General features: G+C 34.9%; 1 protein-coding gene across 1 annotated transcript; it reads left to right on the top strand.

Annotated features, from left to right (window-relative positions):
• LOC138319021 (insulinoma-associated protein 1a-like) lies at nucleotides 1-5,007 on the top strand. Its single transcript, XM_069261901.1, has one exon. The coding sequence runs from the start codon at nucleotides 715-717 to the stop codon at nucleotides 2,167-2,169; it is 1,455 nt and encodes a 484-aa protein (XP_069118002.1). The 5' UTR covers nucleotides 1-714; the 3' UTR covers nucleotides 2,170-5,007.
• Nucleotides 5,008-18,824: the final 13,817 nt, after the last annotated feature.

The following is an 18,824-nucleotide window of genomic DNA, read 5'->3' as shown; positions in this document are numbered from 1 at the left end:
TCTTTTCAGTAAACTATAATGATTTAGAATTTGACAAAATAATGTATCTGTATTCGTCAGAATATGAAAAGATTGCTTTTTATCGGTTTCCTATAAAGTGTGATAAACTTAGTGTGTTCTTGTTTGTTTTATATAAAGCGTATCGAACGTTGGCGACAAGGAAACTCCTGGAAATACCGATAGCGATAATAACGGCCATAATCTGTGTGAAATTCAAATAGCAATACAAAATCGAATTATAAACGTCAGGAAGGTAAGCGAAACAAAGAGACAACCACTCAGCCTGCTGAATCCGATTGTGACACAGAGGGGGCGGAGTAACGGCGCGCGACACTTTGAATCCTCATGCATATTCATCGCATAAAAAAACCCAACGGTCTTCATAGAAGCGTGCCTATATAAGGATTAGCATGGCGACATTTGGACGGATTTGGTCAATTCTAACACATCATGCTACTGAAGACTCCGATACTGAGACAATGCTGTATGTTGAAACAACGTGACAAAGACTTTGTTGTTACACGTGAAAGAATTTCATAGCATCATCCAGACTCTCTACTTATGCTGTTTCATCCATTGGCCAAATCCCGACTTTCGGAACTTTTCGTTTTCAATACAACTACACGACATAAAGTGTAAATTGATGTAGAATCTGTTTGTTCAGTTACCAAAAGTGCCTTATTTACCATTAGCGGTCCAGCGAGTCAGATCACCATGCCTAGAGGATTCCTAGTGAAGAGAACTAAACATTCTAACGCTGTTTCTTACCGACAACGTCGGAACTCGGAGGAAGATATTGAGCGCTATGAAAGTGGCTCAGATCATGAAGCTCCCGTCATTACAAGATTTGGATCCCCGGACTCTGGGTACTCTGTCAGCCCTGTAAACCTCATCATTCGGGAAAATCTGAAACCAGAACATGTCCAGGTCGACATCAAAGACGAGGAGAACAATAATACTAACCACAATAACAACATAAATAAGAACAATATAAATGAGAAGGACTTTGTGAGTTTCTCGCCAGCATCTTCGCCATTGACTGTAAGTACCACCGTATCATCTTACCCATCGCCATTTTATTACGCCACATTTGACAAGTTAACCGTGTCAAACTTTTCGCCTAATAATCAAAATTGGAACTTGAACGTTAACCAGAAGGACTCTCAAGTGCCCTCTCCAACTCAGCAAAATAGTCCAAACAAACGCAGAGGTAATAATGACAACGATAACAAACTGCCTAAAAAATCCAAGGCTATAAGGAAGATCAACTTTGACGAGGACAAGTCTTCGCCTGTGTCGGGCTGCATCATTAAGGACATAGCTGACGGAGAGGAGGAGGGCAAAGTTGTGTACGGAGATATCGACAGTAGCTTTAACTACGTGGAGGCCACACCAGAGGCGCGTGCGGAATTGGACAAAATTGTCAACAAAATCGGTGACTATGTTTGTCAACTTTGCAAAGAATTTTTTACCGATGCCTTCAAGCTCGCGCAACATAGATGTTCGCGTATCGTGCACGTGGAGTACAGGTGCCCTGAATGCGACAAAGTGTTTAGCTGTCCTGCTAATCTAGCGTCCCATCGGCGCTGGCACAAACCGAGGCCAATAAACAACAACAAGACCAACTACCAGGCACCGATACTTCCAGCCAAGCCTGATCTGAGTAACATAAACGACAACGGTAACATCAACAACATGTCGGAAAGTGTTGAAAATGGCAATGTGCTGGCAATGTCAGTCGGTGACCTCCGCGCTTCGCCATCAATCGACGGACAGTATGAATGTGAAACGTGTGGGAAGAAGTTTCGTCGCCAGGCTTATCTGCGAAAGCACGTGCTCAATCATGCCAACGACCGACAAACAAACTGTAAGTTCTGCCAAAAAACATTTCCTAATGATGCGCTCAAAAGCAAACATGAACTATTGCATTTAAATAACAATAATAACAAAGAACTTTGTTGTAATGTGTGTAAGATGTTCTTTCCTAATAAGATAATGCTAGAGAAACATGCACGCACACATACGTGCGAAGTGTTTAATTGTAAATATTGCTCTAGTACGTTTTATAGTTCTCCAGGCCTGACCCGCCATATTAACAAATGTCATCCCTCCGAGAATAGACAAGTCATCTTACTCCAGTTTCCACCTTCAGTAAATCGTCCTAACTAATGTTTCTGTGTAGGGGTGAGCCGCATCTAGTATGTGAGTATCCCCGGGCTCAACCCACGTGCCTTTACCACTGTATGTTATACATTGTTGCCTTGTCTCCGGTAATTTACCCTAATGTTATACCTTACTAATCATTATACCCAATTTATTTTGTCGACTCGTGCCTTATGCTTTGAGATATGTCGTTTTTCCAAAGTCTTTTTTTCAATTTTCGGTTTAAAAAACTGCATATTTATACTGAGATTATAATCAGAAATATTTCCACCGATGAATGGAGGCAAGATGTTCTAAAACAAATTTGTTCATGATTAGCATTATATAATGTTAAATCAAAATGAGTCTGAAGTGGTGACGCCATGATGTCATGATGCGTTGTATATATGATTTATGCTGTAATGATGTTTTGTTGAATTTTTGTTGAATCTTATTTTGATTTAATTTAAATTATTTATTTATATTTATGTGGTTATGTTTAGTTTTTATATTAGTCCAAAATATAACAGAGATGGTAATATATTCCCGCCTCAGATGATATAAGGTTTTATTGATAGTAGATTGCAGGATAGTTTTACTTTTCAGAGTATATTTATACACCAAATAAGTATATAGTAATTATCTTGAAATCCAATTATCATATTTTATGTACTTATATCGTTCCTAGTTTAATTTATACGTTTAATATATAGTGGGAATAGTATTTCAGATTGTTATATAAAGCACCCAGTGCAATAGTAGTGTAGTTGTATATGATGCTATGATAATGTGTATTATACACTTCCTTTGTGTAGGTCCCCCCTCACAAGCAGGCCGTTCGTTATTGCAATAATCGATATACGTAGTTAGATTACACATATTTGGTAAGGAGGTACCTCAAGGGATTTAGTTACTTTGGAGATAACTTTTTTTCTAAAACATTATTTGTTATAATTATTCCGTATTATAAATTTTCCGTATAATTGTACGTTCCGAAGTAAACATCCGTCAAAAAATATTGTATATTTATATCATTGATCCACATTCACGAAATGTTGCACCAGTTTTTTGAATATTTTTCGATAAAATGATCTGGTTTCTTCTTTTAAACGCGGATCCGTTAAAATCCCCCCTTTGGCGCCCTACCTTAAGTGATACCAGATGGTGACAACAATGGAGAGACGAGAGGTCCGTTAGATGACAGTTGAAATAGCGGTAAGCCGAAAGGCAGATAATAAGGTAATAAGATTCGTTACCTGTTAAATGGCCTTTGTAAATCCAGGTAGATGGGCAGCTGATTATGGCTGGCGACGGTCGCGAGCCTGACGTGTGCCGCACTCACTGAGGCGTGACCAGGTAGATAAAGGAACATCTATTTAATGTTGTACCTGAATGTTTAAACTGCATCTTGTTCACATTTAAATATTTGATAACCGATAAAATCTTTAAAGAAAAAGATGTCGAGTGAAAGTTATTTCACGGGGCTGCGACTTTAAAAAGACATAGTTAAGTGATTAAAATCTATTGAGGTACCTCATTTACGTTGTTAGCTAGACCGTAGACTAGTTTTAAGGCTGGACTGACAGTATGTAGCTAGATTTAGATAGATCACTGTCAGTCTCACGCCATGATTCCATTGTTAGCCAAACTTAGTATGCTGACCATTGGTTAGATTTCAAAACATTTTGAACGATTTAAACATTATAAAAAAGAACCTAAATTGATTGTATTATCAATTATCAACATCTGATTCTCGATTTATGAGCAATAGATTTAATTAAACCTCCAATGATCAGCATATCAAGAAATAGAAATAGGTTTGTGATATTTTTTTTTTGAAAAGTCAAGACACCTTGAAGTCACACACTTTTCATTCAGGAACGTAGTGCAATCTTATTTATGTAGGTATTGATACTTTTAACTTATACAAAGAGACCTTTAGCTATTGATACAATGTCTTTCTCTGTCAGTCCAATTTTTATGTATTATCTCATATAGAAATACCTTTAATCATTGTCATCTCTTTGGTTAGGTATTGCTGTTAGTGTCACAAAGTAACAAACGTTTACTAAATCAAGTTAACTAAGGACAAGTTAGTGGTCCCGTTAGATTTAGTTATGTTTACTCCTAGAAACATCCATGACCTTGGCGGTTTCTACTGTTTCATAAATTTCAAGCATAATAGTTTTCTTCTGTTTCATTTTTATTAATTTTATGCGTCATTTATTTGATAAATGTCAACTGTAATCAATAAGATAATTATATTGAGTGTTGTTTGCATGATTCTACAAATTGTGAAATAGTTGTGCCATTCTGATGCCTTATCAAGTCATGTATTTTATTATGATGTGTAAATGAAACATTCCGTGTTTAATGCTGATATCGAAGCCTTAATTTCTTTGTTTTTATTCAAATTAATGACAATAATGATTTGATTGTTTATGAAATTATGTTAATGTTTTTGATGTAATAAAATTGTTTTTTTAACACTTGTATACATATCCCAGCGGTTACATATTTGACAAATTATTTTTATCAAATCAATTTATGATAAATTACCTAGTGCCTAAATATATATTATTGATTTTAGTCAATGTCTAAGAGAAAAAAACACCTCTAAAATATAATATCCCTGTTTTCATCACCAAATATGAGCTGAATTCTGTATCAAACCGGTTGAACTATCTTTGTCAATTGTGCTGAATAATTGAATATTGTTGAAAACAAACTATGAACAACAACCAGCCGAGTTCTGGATTACATTGTGTTTCTGGTTGAATGCCAAATATATTTTCCGATATTGTTATGATAATATGTATGACTAGAGATGAAATAAAATGAATAAAGTCTTTGTTTTACTTAGAATTACTGTGTTGTGTGAGACTGTTATTAAAGTTCTCCCAGGTAATGAGAGGTGACTCCAGGTGAACACAAATGCTCTCAGGTGTAACGATGAACCGAACATCCAACCTAGAGCTTCGTAACACATGGCCCTTTCTATTCAAGTCAATAATTTAACAGTTTGTGTGTAGGGTTGACAGCGGACGCGTGCCAGTGCTCCCTTGTTTACCTGTACACTTAACGGTAAGAGGTTTGGAGAAACCGCTAGATTCTATTGTCCTTATCTGTAGGCAAGCTGTGAAAACAACTTTGTCATTGGAATCCATGGAAACGAGATCTCGACATTTAAACCGCAGAGAAATTTATGTCTCCTGTTATTTAACTTTGAATAATGTAAGTTTGTGAAGAGCCTTCTTTCAAGAGACAGAATTGTTTTTGCAGTAAGTCAGTGAAGCATGTCAATTCCTCCCTTCTGTACGGCGCTACAAAGACCCGAAGAGGCAGGTGTGTTACCGTGTCGCGGTCCCGTTAGGACGGTCTTTATTGGCTCAGTGAGACAAGCGCCATAAAGGGATAGCGATATCAAAGCTGTGAGGGGGTAACATATTTAGATAGAATTTAAATACGGCGAAGACAGGATCTTTGTTCACTCCCATCTGTGCACCAGATCGCTGCTAAGATCGTGTTAACAGCAATGTAAGCTGGGGAGCTAATCTTTCATGAGTAACAGGGATGACTTATGTAACACAAGCGACATCGGCATTACAAAACATCAAAGGGATTGACGATAAATTGTTTTCTTCCCTGGAAAAAATGCCGGTTTTACGTCGTAAGATGACAATCTAGTAAATATAATGCAGATATGATATTATTTTTAACAATAAAACGCCACATTGTTCCTTTATAATCTAGCGATATTGTTTGGAACAGTATGACGGAGTACCAAGATGTCATCTCCACATTAAAAGATATTACGGCGTTACAATTAAACAAAATCTGCGCAAAAGAAGTTTATAGGGGATGAAAAATATGATAAAAATGCTTTGATGAAGTATTCATATCATATGGCATTTTCAAAAAAGCGTTGGGATTTTCCTATCCATTTAGGAGAAAATCTATCCAAATTGTTCTGAAAGATGACTTTATAAAAAAGTAACGTTTCTCACCCAATCATATATGACGTTATCAAAAAAAGTAATGTCACTTAGCCAATCAAAGATGGCGTTATGAAAAATAACGTCACTTAGCTAATTAATTAAGGATGACTGTATGAAAAGAATGTCGCTCAGCCAATCAAAGATGATTTTATAAAAAAGCAATGTAACTTACACAGTTGGTTAGGGAAACATAATTTAAAATCGCTGTTATATTACCAGTGACTTTTTATATTACATTGCTGAATGTTACCGTATAACAACCTTATAGGCAATATTATAAGTTAATAGTTATTTTTTCCCGACGTTATCGTGAAGTGGCAATGGAAACATTGACGTTGCGTATTGATTTAAAAAAAATCCCTTGAAAAATAAGTGGAATCGTACATGCAAACGTATTTTTATTTTATCACGTAGTCTGGAAAATTAATTTGAAGCATTGATGTCAGTATTGTTTAGTTTCAAAATTTCAAATCAATGCTTAATTATAACTTAGTTCTCTCAAGTCAAGTTAAACGTTTCTAGTCACCTCTCTTTCAATAAAACTGTATAAAAATCGTCTTCAAATTTCTCAGGGATTTATACTCTATAGCAGACATAAAAAGGTGTGAGGTATGAAGAAAGAAAACAGTTGATATCACGTTTTCTCTTTTTCAAACCGTAATTATAGCCTTTGTCAAATTTTTGCATCATGAACTATGAACAAACAATGGTTGATATCGATTCATGTGTCATTATTTAGAATTATAACATCATTTCATACGAAACACGAAAATTGAAAACGCGTATTTTTACCTTTATTTTGCTTGAGTAGATCGTTTAGCCACGTGAATAAATTTGGTACAAAATTTTTATTTTTTTATTTTGTAATTTTTTCATTAGCGGCTGTACCATCCTTATTTTCAAGTTTCATAATATTGCAAACAACATGTGTTTTCCTTCCTTTCATTTCAGTGTATTGTTATAAATCTAATTATTAAAATGTGTAACCTTTACATGTCTATGTCAACATAATTATTTTGATAGATATTTCAAAGTGATGTGAAACTATATGTATGTATAATGTTAGAATCTAGCGATTCAGCTTATTTTTACGAATCGAAATCCCCGCCCAATTATATCACAATGATTTTACTGCAAAACTATGTTAACAAATTAATAGTTTGAAATTTTTGGTTATTAATTATAGTCGATTCATGAACAGTTCTTGCCCAAAACAAATAGTGATACCGTATATGGAAATTAAGTATAGAATGTCACCATTTTCTCCATTAAGATGAGTTAGTATTCCAATGAAAACGTGATACTGAGTAAATACTCTGTTATGGGACACAGTCTCGTCACGCTCGAGAGTTGATTAAAATAACACTCGCTGCACGTGACGTTCTTAATCAGAAATCAGCGAGCTGTACTTTTCTAAATATAGTCGTGTATGAGAAAGCGTGAAACGGTACGCGATTTTGTTTCCACGTCAACTAATGTATTTAGTAAAGGAGAACGCGAGATTTGGAGGTTATGTCTGAGTAACAAAGCCTTGCCGTGCATTAAGGCACTATGATAAGAATATTAGACTTTCAAAGAAATTTAAAATATCGTTAACATGAATGCACGTGCGACGTGCCGAACGCGTATCCACTGAAGGGTATCAAATGAATGCAGACCACTTTGGAGTTTTAATTCGTGTCTTTATCAAAGTCAATCAACCTTGGCGTTGTCAAAGACCAAGTATCCAGTACTCACAGGAAACGTGACAATGACTATTCTTTAGCTTCTGTCAGATGTCTGCGCGCGGCAGTCGTAAAAATATTTTAAGCTTTGCACCTGTAATTCTGGCTAATAATACAGCGGTCTCGCGCGCGCCCGCACCCGCGCGCGTGCTCACAAATGCGTCATTTCTAGGAAAATTGACCGTTTTTATGTCCTCCGGCATAGAAGCACAATATGAATCTTTATATGAGTTAAATGCCTCTGATTGATAACGATAAGAATACAGTAATGTTTACTTGTTAAAAACTACATTGCATTTTCAATATCAAAGGGAACGGAATGCGAAGAAATAATTAGCTTGGTTATGAAATGTCAACTTAGTTGAGTATAGTGATTGATGACATTTCATACAATTAATTCATTGATCTAAAATGTGATGTATGTTATTTTAGCAACACGTCTCTAAAACAATCGATATACGTTTATCAGGCAGTAGTCACATAACAATGATATCGGCTGTGGTGGTATTTCTTTTGATAAAAGGTAATGTTTTGTAATTGTCTATAGAATTATCCCACTACACTGAGTTGCCGTTATATTGACTATAAACAATTAAAACCACAGTCTATCAAAACAATATATATATGTGTATATAGTATATTTTGTACCAAAACCCGAAGTTATTAAATATAATAATGAAGAGTCCATTAGGCAACTGATACTCGAAATAAATCAAACTTTGTCGGTTAGGAAACGTTCTTAATATCCTGGATCCAGCAATTACATCAATTTATATCTAAAAGAAATTAAAAAGAATTTATCTTGTATGATGAAATAACCTGGGTTATAAAGATGGCATTATATCTATTCATAAATCTTAAATCAGATTTCTAAAGCATCCTTACACAAACAGTGGTATGTCGACATCTTGTACCCTGGCCTCAGTTCACATCCTATTTTCCCTATTACTTTTCAATGCTGCTTCGATGTAACGGAAGAACACATAATACCAATAATTATTTCCCATCTTTAAAAACAGTTTTATCACGGGATCGTGTCCAACTTGTGGGTCAGTGCTATGATAGTGACCGATTCTGATAGGACCATAATTATCAATGTAAATACCGGCTATGATTTATATAACGATAGCAGGAATCGCACCGACCTTTGTTTTATGTGATCCTTATCTTAAAACCGTTCCGGTGGTTTATCAGTAAATGAGGAATCGATAGCCAGGTCATTACTGCTGGAATGTCCGCGGACATATTCATACAGCCATTTTATACCTTTATTAGCATTTAGCTCCAGCTCTTTCGAATAATGTTACCTGTAAATTGCTATTATTGTTGAACGACAAACTGGAAATTCGCATGATAAACACTTATGCAAATAATTGCATGTGTCATTACTAAAGTCGGGATAGATTTGAACAATGCGTTACGTCCGGGTATACACCATCAAACTACATTTCACCCGGTCTAACCCATAAAAAGGAGGGAAAGCGATCACTTAGTCGCGGACATAGTCGTCTAATAGCTCGCCTACCTACCACAAACCAGAGTGATAGAGGCCAATCAAGATAATTCGGATCGTTCGAGGACACTTCTTTCATGTCATCTTTGACACATTATGGTAGCAATCATGTAGCATTATCAGAAAAATATCTCGGTACATATCGAAAGAGCGGACTTTTCAGAATGTTTGCGAAATGTGAAACACTTAAAAATAATTTATTCGTAGTAGTATATTCAGTTTTAAACTTTCGAAATGTTGGTTATAAGAAGCGCGTGTGAATTTGTTAGCGTATGTAAGCATGAATATATGTGATATAAATAAAGTACAACACAATTAATTGAAATGTCATTTTTTAATTAAGTTAAGCAAACAGTTAAGCAAATATGTATTGCAAAAATAAAGTAAATTGATATTTATAAAATGTAATATTTAAAATTATCAGTATCATTTGCATTTGATCCAGACGTAAAATTATATAAATAATCCGTTGATGATTAATTTTGAATGGCAAATTTATTATGATATTTAAAAAATGCAAAAATAAACTTAATGCAGTTGTTGATAATACACCAACATGTTGATATTATCATCTGCATCGTATTATGATTTGAAAAAATCTTAGCTCAGTATAAATTTTCTTATACTAATTCGAATAATATAACTTTCAATTGAAAACGATTAATTATTTTAATATTTTTGTATTGTTCGCTTGTCTCCTTTTCATACAAATTCTATTATACTGTATCACTATTGTATTGTATTGTGCTGGCATTTTCCTTTCGCTTTCTGTCCGATACAATCCCTATCGATCCAAACATGATCGGCCTGAAAATGTAATTTATTTTTCTTTCATGAGACTTGATGAGACGTTTAGCGGTTCCATACAAATATGCCCCGAGTACTGTTCCCACGTTGGTAACATCCCGCGCGCATGTTGGCGATTCTTCCACGTACACCTGCCTAGACCACAACACGCGATTCCGGCGTCTTTGTTGTAAAAGGTACAACGCTCATTAACCATTGGCTGTTACCCCCATATGCCACGTGCGTTAACAAAGAACATGGCACGCGACTAGAATGATAAGGAGAGATTAAATTTCAAAAGCTGCATACAGATGCATATTCCTACGATCGCACCCAAATAGTATTGTACCAGCGCCGGCCGTCCGCAGCTCACTGCCTGACAGTCCAGGTATTCCAGGGCCTGTAGGCCAACGCGCGCGCGGGATAGTGTAACTTACCTGGCGGAGATGAGTGGGGGACCGGCGCTGTACACTTCTTGACACTCATTGTGATCCACGTGCGGCGTAAACCTTGCTGACACGTCCTCAATTATCCTCTTTAGTACTCATCTGAATTACTCCCGACTTTAATGATGTCATCAGACACTAGAAAGGAAAAAAACCTGAAGGAATTAAAGTAATGAAAAAGCACATCTGTATTAGCGCGGTCAACTGGAGAAACATTAGTATTAGTTTTCACCACATAATTAAAAGGACCACAATAAAAACCTGACTATTTGGTAATGCTTATTCAATATTTATATGTCACGTCAAAGTCTGAAACGAAATTGAATACATTAATTTTAAACTAATGTTTGATTAGAAACACATAAATCATCCTCTGAAATGACCTTTTTTGTTTTCTTTTCATTACCGAAAAACACCAAGACATGATAGCTTTCATTGTACAGTGCAGTATTTCATCTCAATTTTACGCCTAAGTAAGAGACCGCTTTACTATTTCTTATTTCTGATCTGTACTAAACACATTTTATACGAAATATAAAAGATGAATTAAAACGCGTAAATATTGTCAATATTACACAAGCATACTAAAACAACATCTAACATTCACCCAAATATTAAAAGAATTATCTTTTGTCAACGTACAGACTTGATATAACGAAAAAACGTAACGAAAAAGCGGTTGTGTTGTGATTCTGTATCATTATAGAATGATAACACTAGGGTGGAATTGACATGCATGCAGAATGTTTACTTGAAGTAATATAAAACAGTCAATTTGCAACTTTTTTTACAAGTGTTAAGAAAATGAAGTTCAATAAAATATTAACTTGGCACCCAATAGAAAGACTAACAGAGGAAGAGTGAATGAGAATGACTGAATATGTCCTGAGAGAGAGAGTGAGAGAAGATATAATATTATAACAAAACTTATAAATTAGATGCAGTAAAGTGAGAAAGAATACAATCTAATGTCAAAAGGAAAATAAAAGTTGAGCAAAAATAATGCGACAGAAAAAAAATACGATGATGAAATGGCTCCGTGCCAGAGGCACGAAATATAACATAAATAGATAAATATTAGACAAGACATTAACAGCACAATTTAATAAATACTATTCGGTATCAAATAAGCATTTAAAATTAAAGTTTCCTTGAATAGATGTTATTAGAAACATAACGTTATAGGGTTACATGTCAGTGTTACTATCGGATTACAGTGGCTGATACAATACCATACATATGCATATCAGTAATATACTACAGTTCAGGTAGTAATCGTGCGTTAATGTGATATGACATTGTCGGTAAAACCGTAACATAAAAAACGAAGTATGTATTCTATGTATCATATTTAAGATTTCAGATAGTAAAATAATTTTGATAACAATTTCATATTTTAGGAAGCATACACGCCTAAATAGTTTGTGTAACTTTACATAAATAGCGATAATTTAATAGTCACGAACATTACCTGAAAACAAATAATAAATATCCTTATTATGATAAGAGGGGTATCTATGTGACAGTGTCAATGCTTTATAACATCAAACACTCGAGTGTGCGTACCTCGAGTATGTTATAGAGAGCGGCGCAGCGAGAGCAGGCCTCATTACCTCGCGTCTGATTGGGGATCTTTGGGAAGGACATCTAAACGATGGCGATAATTCAGCCAATTAAACTTCGCTCTATCAGCACGAGCTGCGCGATAAACTCTTCAAGGAAATTTGAAATTGTCAAAGTAAACAAGAAGGTATAAAAACTGAAATCGGAAATCGATATTTTTAAGTTCATTGTTACACTGATAAGAACATTGTAATGAATTTTAATATATTGAACAATGGAAGATGATGAGATGTCGATCGACCGTGGAAGATCTATTGTTCTGAACAATGGCTGTCCTTGCTATTGACCAGGGTCTGTCTGACTGTTTCCTATCAAATGTCGCTAGTCAACAAGTACATAGCTAAGTGTTGGTCTAATGGGGAATCTTTAATCTCGATAACCCATGCCATCGACGGAATAGGGCAGATAAGGAATGTCTACACGTAACCAGGAACGCTTTCATCTCCTATGGAAACCCTTCATCAACAGCAATTTATTTGGAAAGTGTCATATGATTTTCTTGTAGTGTTTGACACATGCGTATTTCGTTTCAATATAAATGTCAGTCTTTTAAAAGTTATTCACGCAGAAAGAATTAATTATTAAAGTTAAACTTTATAGTTTTTTAACTACTTTCTGATAATGTCGAATGCTAGTACACATGCATATCCTTTTCTTTGTTTTGTATATAGCACTAAATCGATGTTGTGACATTAATCATCCAAACAATTACGATCTTAAATAGCATTTTGGTGTCATACGATTACATTCAGTTTCCTATTACATACAATAAATCTATAACTCATTGACAATACTATTACACAGAATAACAACTTTTAACTGCTATTGAAACCTTTTTATTTTTGAAATATCTAAATATTGCTGTTAGTCGCATAAAAATGTCACAAAAAATATGGATCGCTTATCTAATTATACATGTATATATATCAATTCGGAAACAAGGAAAATAATACTGTTATGCTAGAATGGCGCACTTGCTTGTGATATTGGTGTCACTCAGTATACCTTTTCTTTCACTTGCATTTTGATTCCAAATCCTATAACTTCTGAACAAAAATGAACAAAAATAATTTCAAGTTAATCCTTTAATATTTTTTTCTGATTCAGTGTGTGGACTTTCAATCATTATGACAAAAATTAAGCAAGTGCAATAATGAGTTAAAAAATTCTTAATCATTTTACGTTTGCGATCGCATTCACATCTGAGGGTAGAATAAATTCTGAGTCCTGGTTATAATTTTCCGCGGTTTCAAATGTTGCACAATTATTTCATATACATAAATAATTCGGTAGCAAGCGATGGGGATATGTATGTATTATTTTGAGGGAGATGTTATTTATATTACGACATGAAAATTACGGTAATTATGCGAGCTTATCGTAATAACAGGTCTAATGATGCTATCAGCCTCCATAGTTTTGGGACGGGTCAGAAGTGCCCATTGTCAGGTGAAATGCACTAGTCGTGTCCAGCTAAAAGCCTTATCAGTCTGCACTATCGTACAATAAGTGGGGACAGCAGCATGTGATCGCCTCCTGTCTCCCGTCCGTTAGAAACATAAACGGTATGGTGTGTTGGTTCAATATCCTTTATCCGTTGCGCTAATGAACAGCTAGCGGGCATGCTATATTCTCTTATTCTCCAATGTTTGATTTGTATTTTCATCCGTCGGCCGTGTAAAGATCAAATTTGTTTGATAAGGTTTATGCAAACTTAATTATCAAGATTTGACACGCGAGCGAGTGCTTCATCCATTGTCATGGTATGTGCCTTACAGTGGATTGCTAGGTTTTTATTGATGTCATACGTGCGGATGTTTCTAGATAATTTCAGTGAATCTAATCTCGTAGATGTGCTAGAATTCTCAGTTGAATACCTCGAACAGATTTTTGGCCGTTATTTAATTATTCAATTAATTATTTATAACTACTGTGAAAAGATTTGATTGAAGTCTGACACGTGATGCAACAGAAAAAACCTTTTTGTCAATAGTTTGGTTTGAACAAACGATTCCATTTGTTCCGCTATTGGCTAAGGTTGGCTTTAAAACAATCGTGAAATGTAAAGCATTTCCTTGAATGACTGTACAACAGTTGGTTAGATAATCCCACATGTACTTGGTAAATTAGACTTTCCTTTTAAAGAGGAAATCAACTGCAACACACTTGTGTCACGAATGGTTTGTCGGATTCGTCCGTACTGATACTATCTTGATGTGACACGCGTATACAATTATATATACTGAGGAAGCACGCATTTTAACGCCTTCAGCATTGGCACTTTTTGAATGAAATAAATTTGGCTGTTATGTAATCACTCAAGCTTGAGTTGACGTAGTAAAGTTATGGTATGTATATTAAACGTTTTATGTCGGACATAATACGCAGAGTGTTCGTATAGAGCAATCATCTCATGGTGTGTCAACACATTCAAATATTAATGAAAAATTGTTATGTTTTTTTTTTCCTTTTTATTTCTCAAAAATAATGCCCTTTCATTGAAAGATGTAATTGGTATTCATTATCGCGTCTGATTAATGTTCAAAAGATTAAGCATCGCAAAATCAGCATGCAATAATTGAAATATTATCGAAGAACATATATTATGTGAATATCGCATCTTTGTCCCCATTGAATAAATAATTGACAATGTTTTAAGATCTAAAAACTTACTAAAGAAAAACGCAATGAATTATCGTAACAGGTATTGGTTCACGAATCGTTAAATCTGTCAGCCATGGCTATATGTAAGTTTCTATTTTACCTACATTTGTAATCATGTAGAAAAGATAGATACATAAATAAATGTATTAAAAACAATCTAATTACACGTTTATTTTTCTAGATACGTTTTCCGATTCAGGTTGTAATATGTATTTGTAAGTGCACATGTAGTTTGAATTTGTTAAGATGCTCCATCGCCGACAGATCATAAATGATACTCGTCATTTGAGCAATAATTGGTGTTTAATCGTGTAGATATATGCCTAACTAACACAAAAAATATTAAATAATTTATTTTGCTTATTATTTTTGATATTTTAATCTTGAATTAAATTAGTTGCTCAAACTTTTCAATAGTGGTAATGGTGTAAAGTAAGTAACTTTTGTAACTGAGGAACAATACTAATTCGTCTGCTCATGATTTTACTAGAAAAAAAAACCATTTGTCAGCGGTGGAGCATCTTTTAAAGTTGTTACTAAATACGAGCGAACGCCGACCTGTTACGATATATCCTCAAAAGCTATTTAATAAAAACACAAATTATCAATCAACACCCTTTTTCTTTCATAAAACATAGCCTGCAATGGATTTAATAAGTGTTAGTTTCATCGGACCAATATTTAGGCGGCGGTTATTGTAGTATTACAGTTTTTGTGATTGTGCAATTTTATTATCTGATTATTCCACTGAAATCTAAATAGGGTTAAAATAATTACGTTTACTATCAATCAGTTATTCGTTGAATTTAGGTTTTTAGAAATCGTAACTAAATTTCTTTATTCTTTCACATATTGTAAAACAAATCAGTTACACGCTCGTTATAAATTTCTTTATTAGATTAGTAATATTGCCATCATTCAATAATCTTTTGTGATTAGTAATGTCATACGGCCAATCACCTTATGAACCAAGCAATTCAGGGTCTCTTTGATGTCCTAACCATACGAACATATTCCTCTGGATGCAGTTCGTTTTTGATATATTACATGCATATAGTTTAGAACATTCAGAACATAATGATATTTTTTTCCATTCAGCCTTTAATGCAGTTTTAACGGATGAGCGGGTGTCACCTTTGGTGTTTCTAATACCGATATTGTTATTGAAATGTTTTATGTCAAATTTCATTTTAGTCCATTTCCTTAATGTAAAATTTCTATTTCACGAAAGAAAAAAATAACATTATGTTTTTGCATATTAATTACAAATTTAGGCAAAGGTAAAACAGGAATATGATATGAAAGGTACATTAATCCTACTCGACTGATATGATGCCATTTTGATGAGGAAAACAAGGATGTGATTATGAGTCTAATGCCTATCACGTTTTTGACGTTTTTAACACGTTTCTTCTCTAGTATGCACTGTGCAATGTTAGTACGCCTGGTAATAAATATGCACCGTTTATAACGTATCGATGGTATTAATGCATACCCTCTTAGTTCACCTTTGAAATGAGAGTACTTTAAATGGGTCGCTTTCCTGGTGTCGGTTTCCAATTCATTCTTTTATTTTAAAAAAGAAAAAGTATTTCACTGACTCCAATTAAAAACCAATTCATCAAAAACACGCATTTTGTTCTTAATGTTGTTGGCACCTTACAAGTATTTTCGGCTTCAGAAGCTGGGTCAGATTTCTCGACTCTAATGGATGACAGCCTTTTTGTTTAATATTGAGCAAACATTACCCAGCATATTAAGATCAAGATCAAGGACTTTAATGTAGTAAGACGCCATATGCTGCAGTGTTCTGCTCGTGTCCAATGTCGCACAATTCATTAACCTTAATTTTGTTACAGTTGTTTGATCTTTTTAAAAAATCCTACCTTCTCTTAAATTGTATTTTCCTTTAAAAGATTTAATGATATTCATTAACAGTTGCCAGCGTGCTTGAAAAGACAAAACGAACTGTATTTAGTTAATATCCTTATCATAAAATACTTGCTGTTATCAGCCATACACTGTACTACCTGGCTTTATGTCTCCTGGGGCTCGTAAATACCACCAAACACAATAATAGCAATCGCTTTATGGCCGGTAAATTCTCACCAAAGCAGTTTTACTAATTATATTGATGTTACATATATGTTTTGTATTTTATATGAATTAAGTCTCACCGCGGGATTAATTAATGAAGTTCCAGACGAGTGACTAGCTAAATGAGTGTGAAAGTCACATCGGTATTGTTGCAGGCGAGTTTTGTACTGTTTTATTCATAACCAGTGATTAGAGCGAAGCGCAGAATAGCTGATGACTTTTCATAGAGATAATTTGCGTAATTCTCTTACAGAAAGATTTTTTTACGCCGGAAAGACTTCTGTGCGGAAGTAACAGTCCTGTTATCGTCAGGGGATCTGCCAATTGTTTGAAAATCAGACAGTGGCTGATTTAAATCTCATCATCACTTACAGTGAAATGTATTTTGATGTTATCACTGTTGGGTTTCCTGGAATGGCATTATTGGACACGACATCATTGTTTCCTGTGTGGAAACACGTTACCATAACAGGGGACGTTTATATTCTTCTACCTTGCCTCGCCATTTCCATAGAAATACAGTAGAGATTTGGTAAACATTATTATACAAAGGAAACAATGTTTTTAATTTCCTTTTTATGGCTGAAACAGTGCGGGCGCTGGCGCGGAGGCCGATATAAGACCATACAAAAGCGAAGCAAGCTAACAAGCCCCCGGCGAGTGCTTGATTAGTGTAGCGCCAGCACGCGCCGCCGTTCGCTGAATGCCAGACTGCACATCCATGAAAATGCGCGGGCACATAAATGAAAATGGTACGGTGTGTAATTATTCTAAGATCAATTAAATCTCGTCATTAAATCATTTTGACAAGACCGTATCATCTTTTCAGCTGGTGTGTTTGCACAAAGTCACCAAGCTATCAATTTCTTATACAGAATTAAACCAAACCTAGGTGTGTTAGAAATACAAACGGACATCGTTGTCTGTATGTTTTGGCGCGTATAAACGGGAGCTAGTGTTAGAAACGGATAGAACCGATAGTAGTGTAGTGTTAGACAAACAGGCCCGGATTTGTCCCATTGTACCCATTTACTGCCCTATAGTCCTTCAGCATCTTCTTTCCCGACCGGAGATGCTGCGAGGTATGTAGATTATGACGCGTCGTCTGACAGAGTTTAATAAAGCGCTTTGTCTTTGTACCCTTGGTGATGCGATCGCCGCCGATCGCTCACTGCTCACGGTTATAACATCCATTTAAACGAATGCACGCTCATCCGATAGAGATTTATCTGACTAAGTGGCCTGGTGAAACCGACTGAAGTGGTCAATTGGAATAGGGCCACTCGTTAATATCTGCCATGTCAACTTAATTTGTGGCCAAATACCAGTAACGGGTTCAGCAAATAAGGCAATAATTGACGTACTTAGTCGTGTTGATTTCGCGTGTGATTTATCACCGTTTCCAACACATCCTGTTTATCTGACTAAACCCTATATTGTTTTGTCTTAATCGCCGATAATAATGTTCGATAATGCGTATTAAAGGGTTGATACAATATTTACTTGTAAGTGATTTTCTATGTCCTAATTAGCATGGGTATTATACAATTATAGTTTTTATATTGTTTTTATGATGACCACTTCACCCATCAAATATGTTACATTAATTTCACCTAGGATAATTTAGTAGGAATTAATAATTACTACGATAACCTGATGGTAATCTCCTTTGATATAAGAAATTAATTTGCGGTGAACAAAATTCGATGGAGGAAAATCGTCTGTGCTATTTAACTGATTTAAAGATCACGCGTGTATTGCAGTATGAATCTAAAAGTATTGCATACATTTCATACTTTGACAACGGATTCTATTTTGTCTGCATTGTTCA

This window comes from Argopecten irradians, chromosome 3 (genome assembly GCF_041381155.1).
Source record: "Argopecten irradians isolate NY chromosome 3, Ai_NY, whole genome shotgun sequence".
NCBI classification, from domain to species: Eukaryota; Metazoa; Mollusca; class Bivalvia; order Pectinida; family Pectinidae; genus Argopecten; species Argopecten irradians.
Note: the sequence above shows the minus strand (reverse complement) of the source record. Positions and strands in the feature narration are given on the sequence as shown.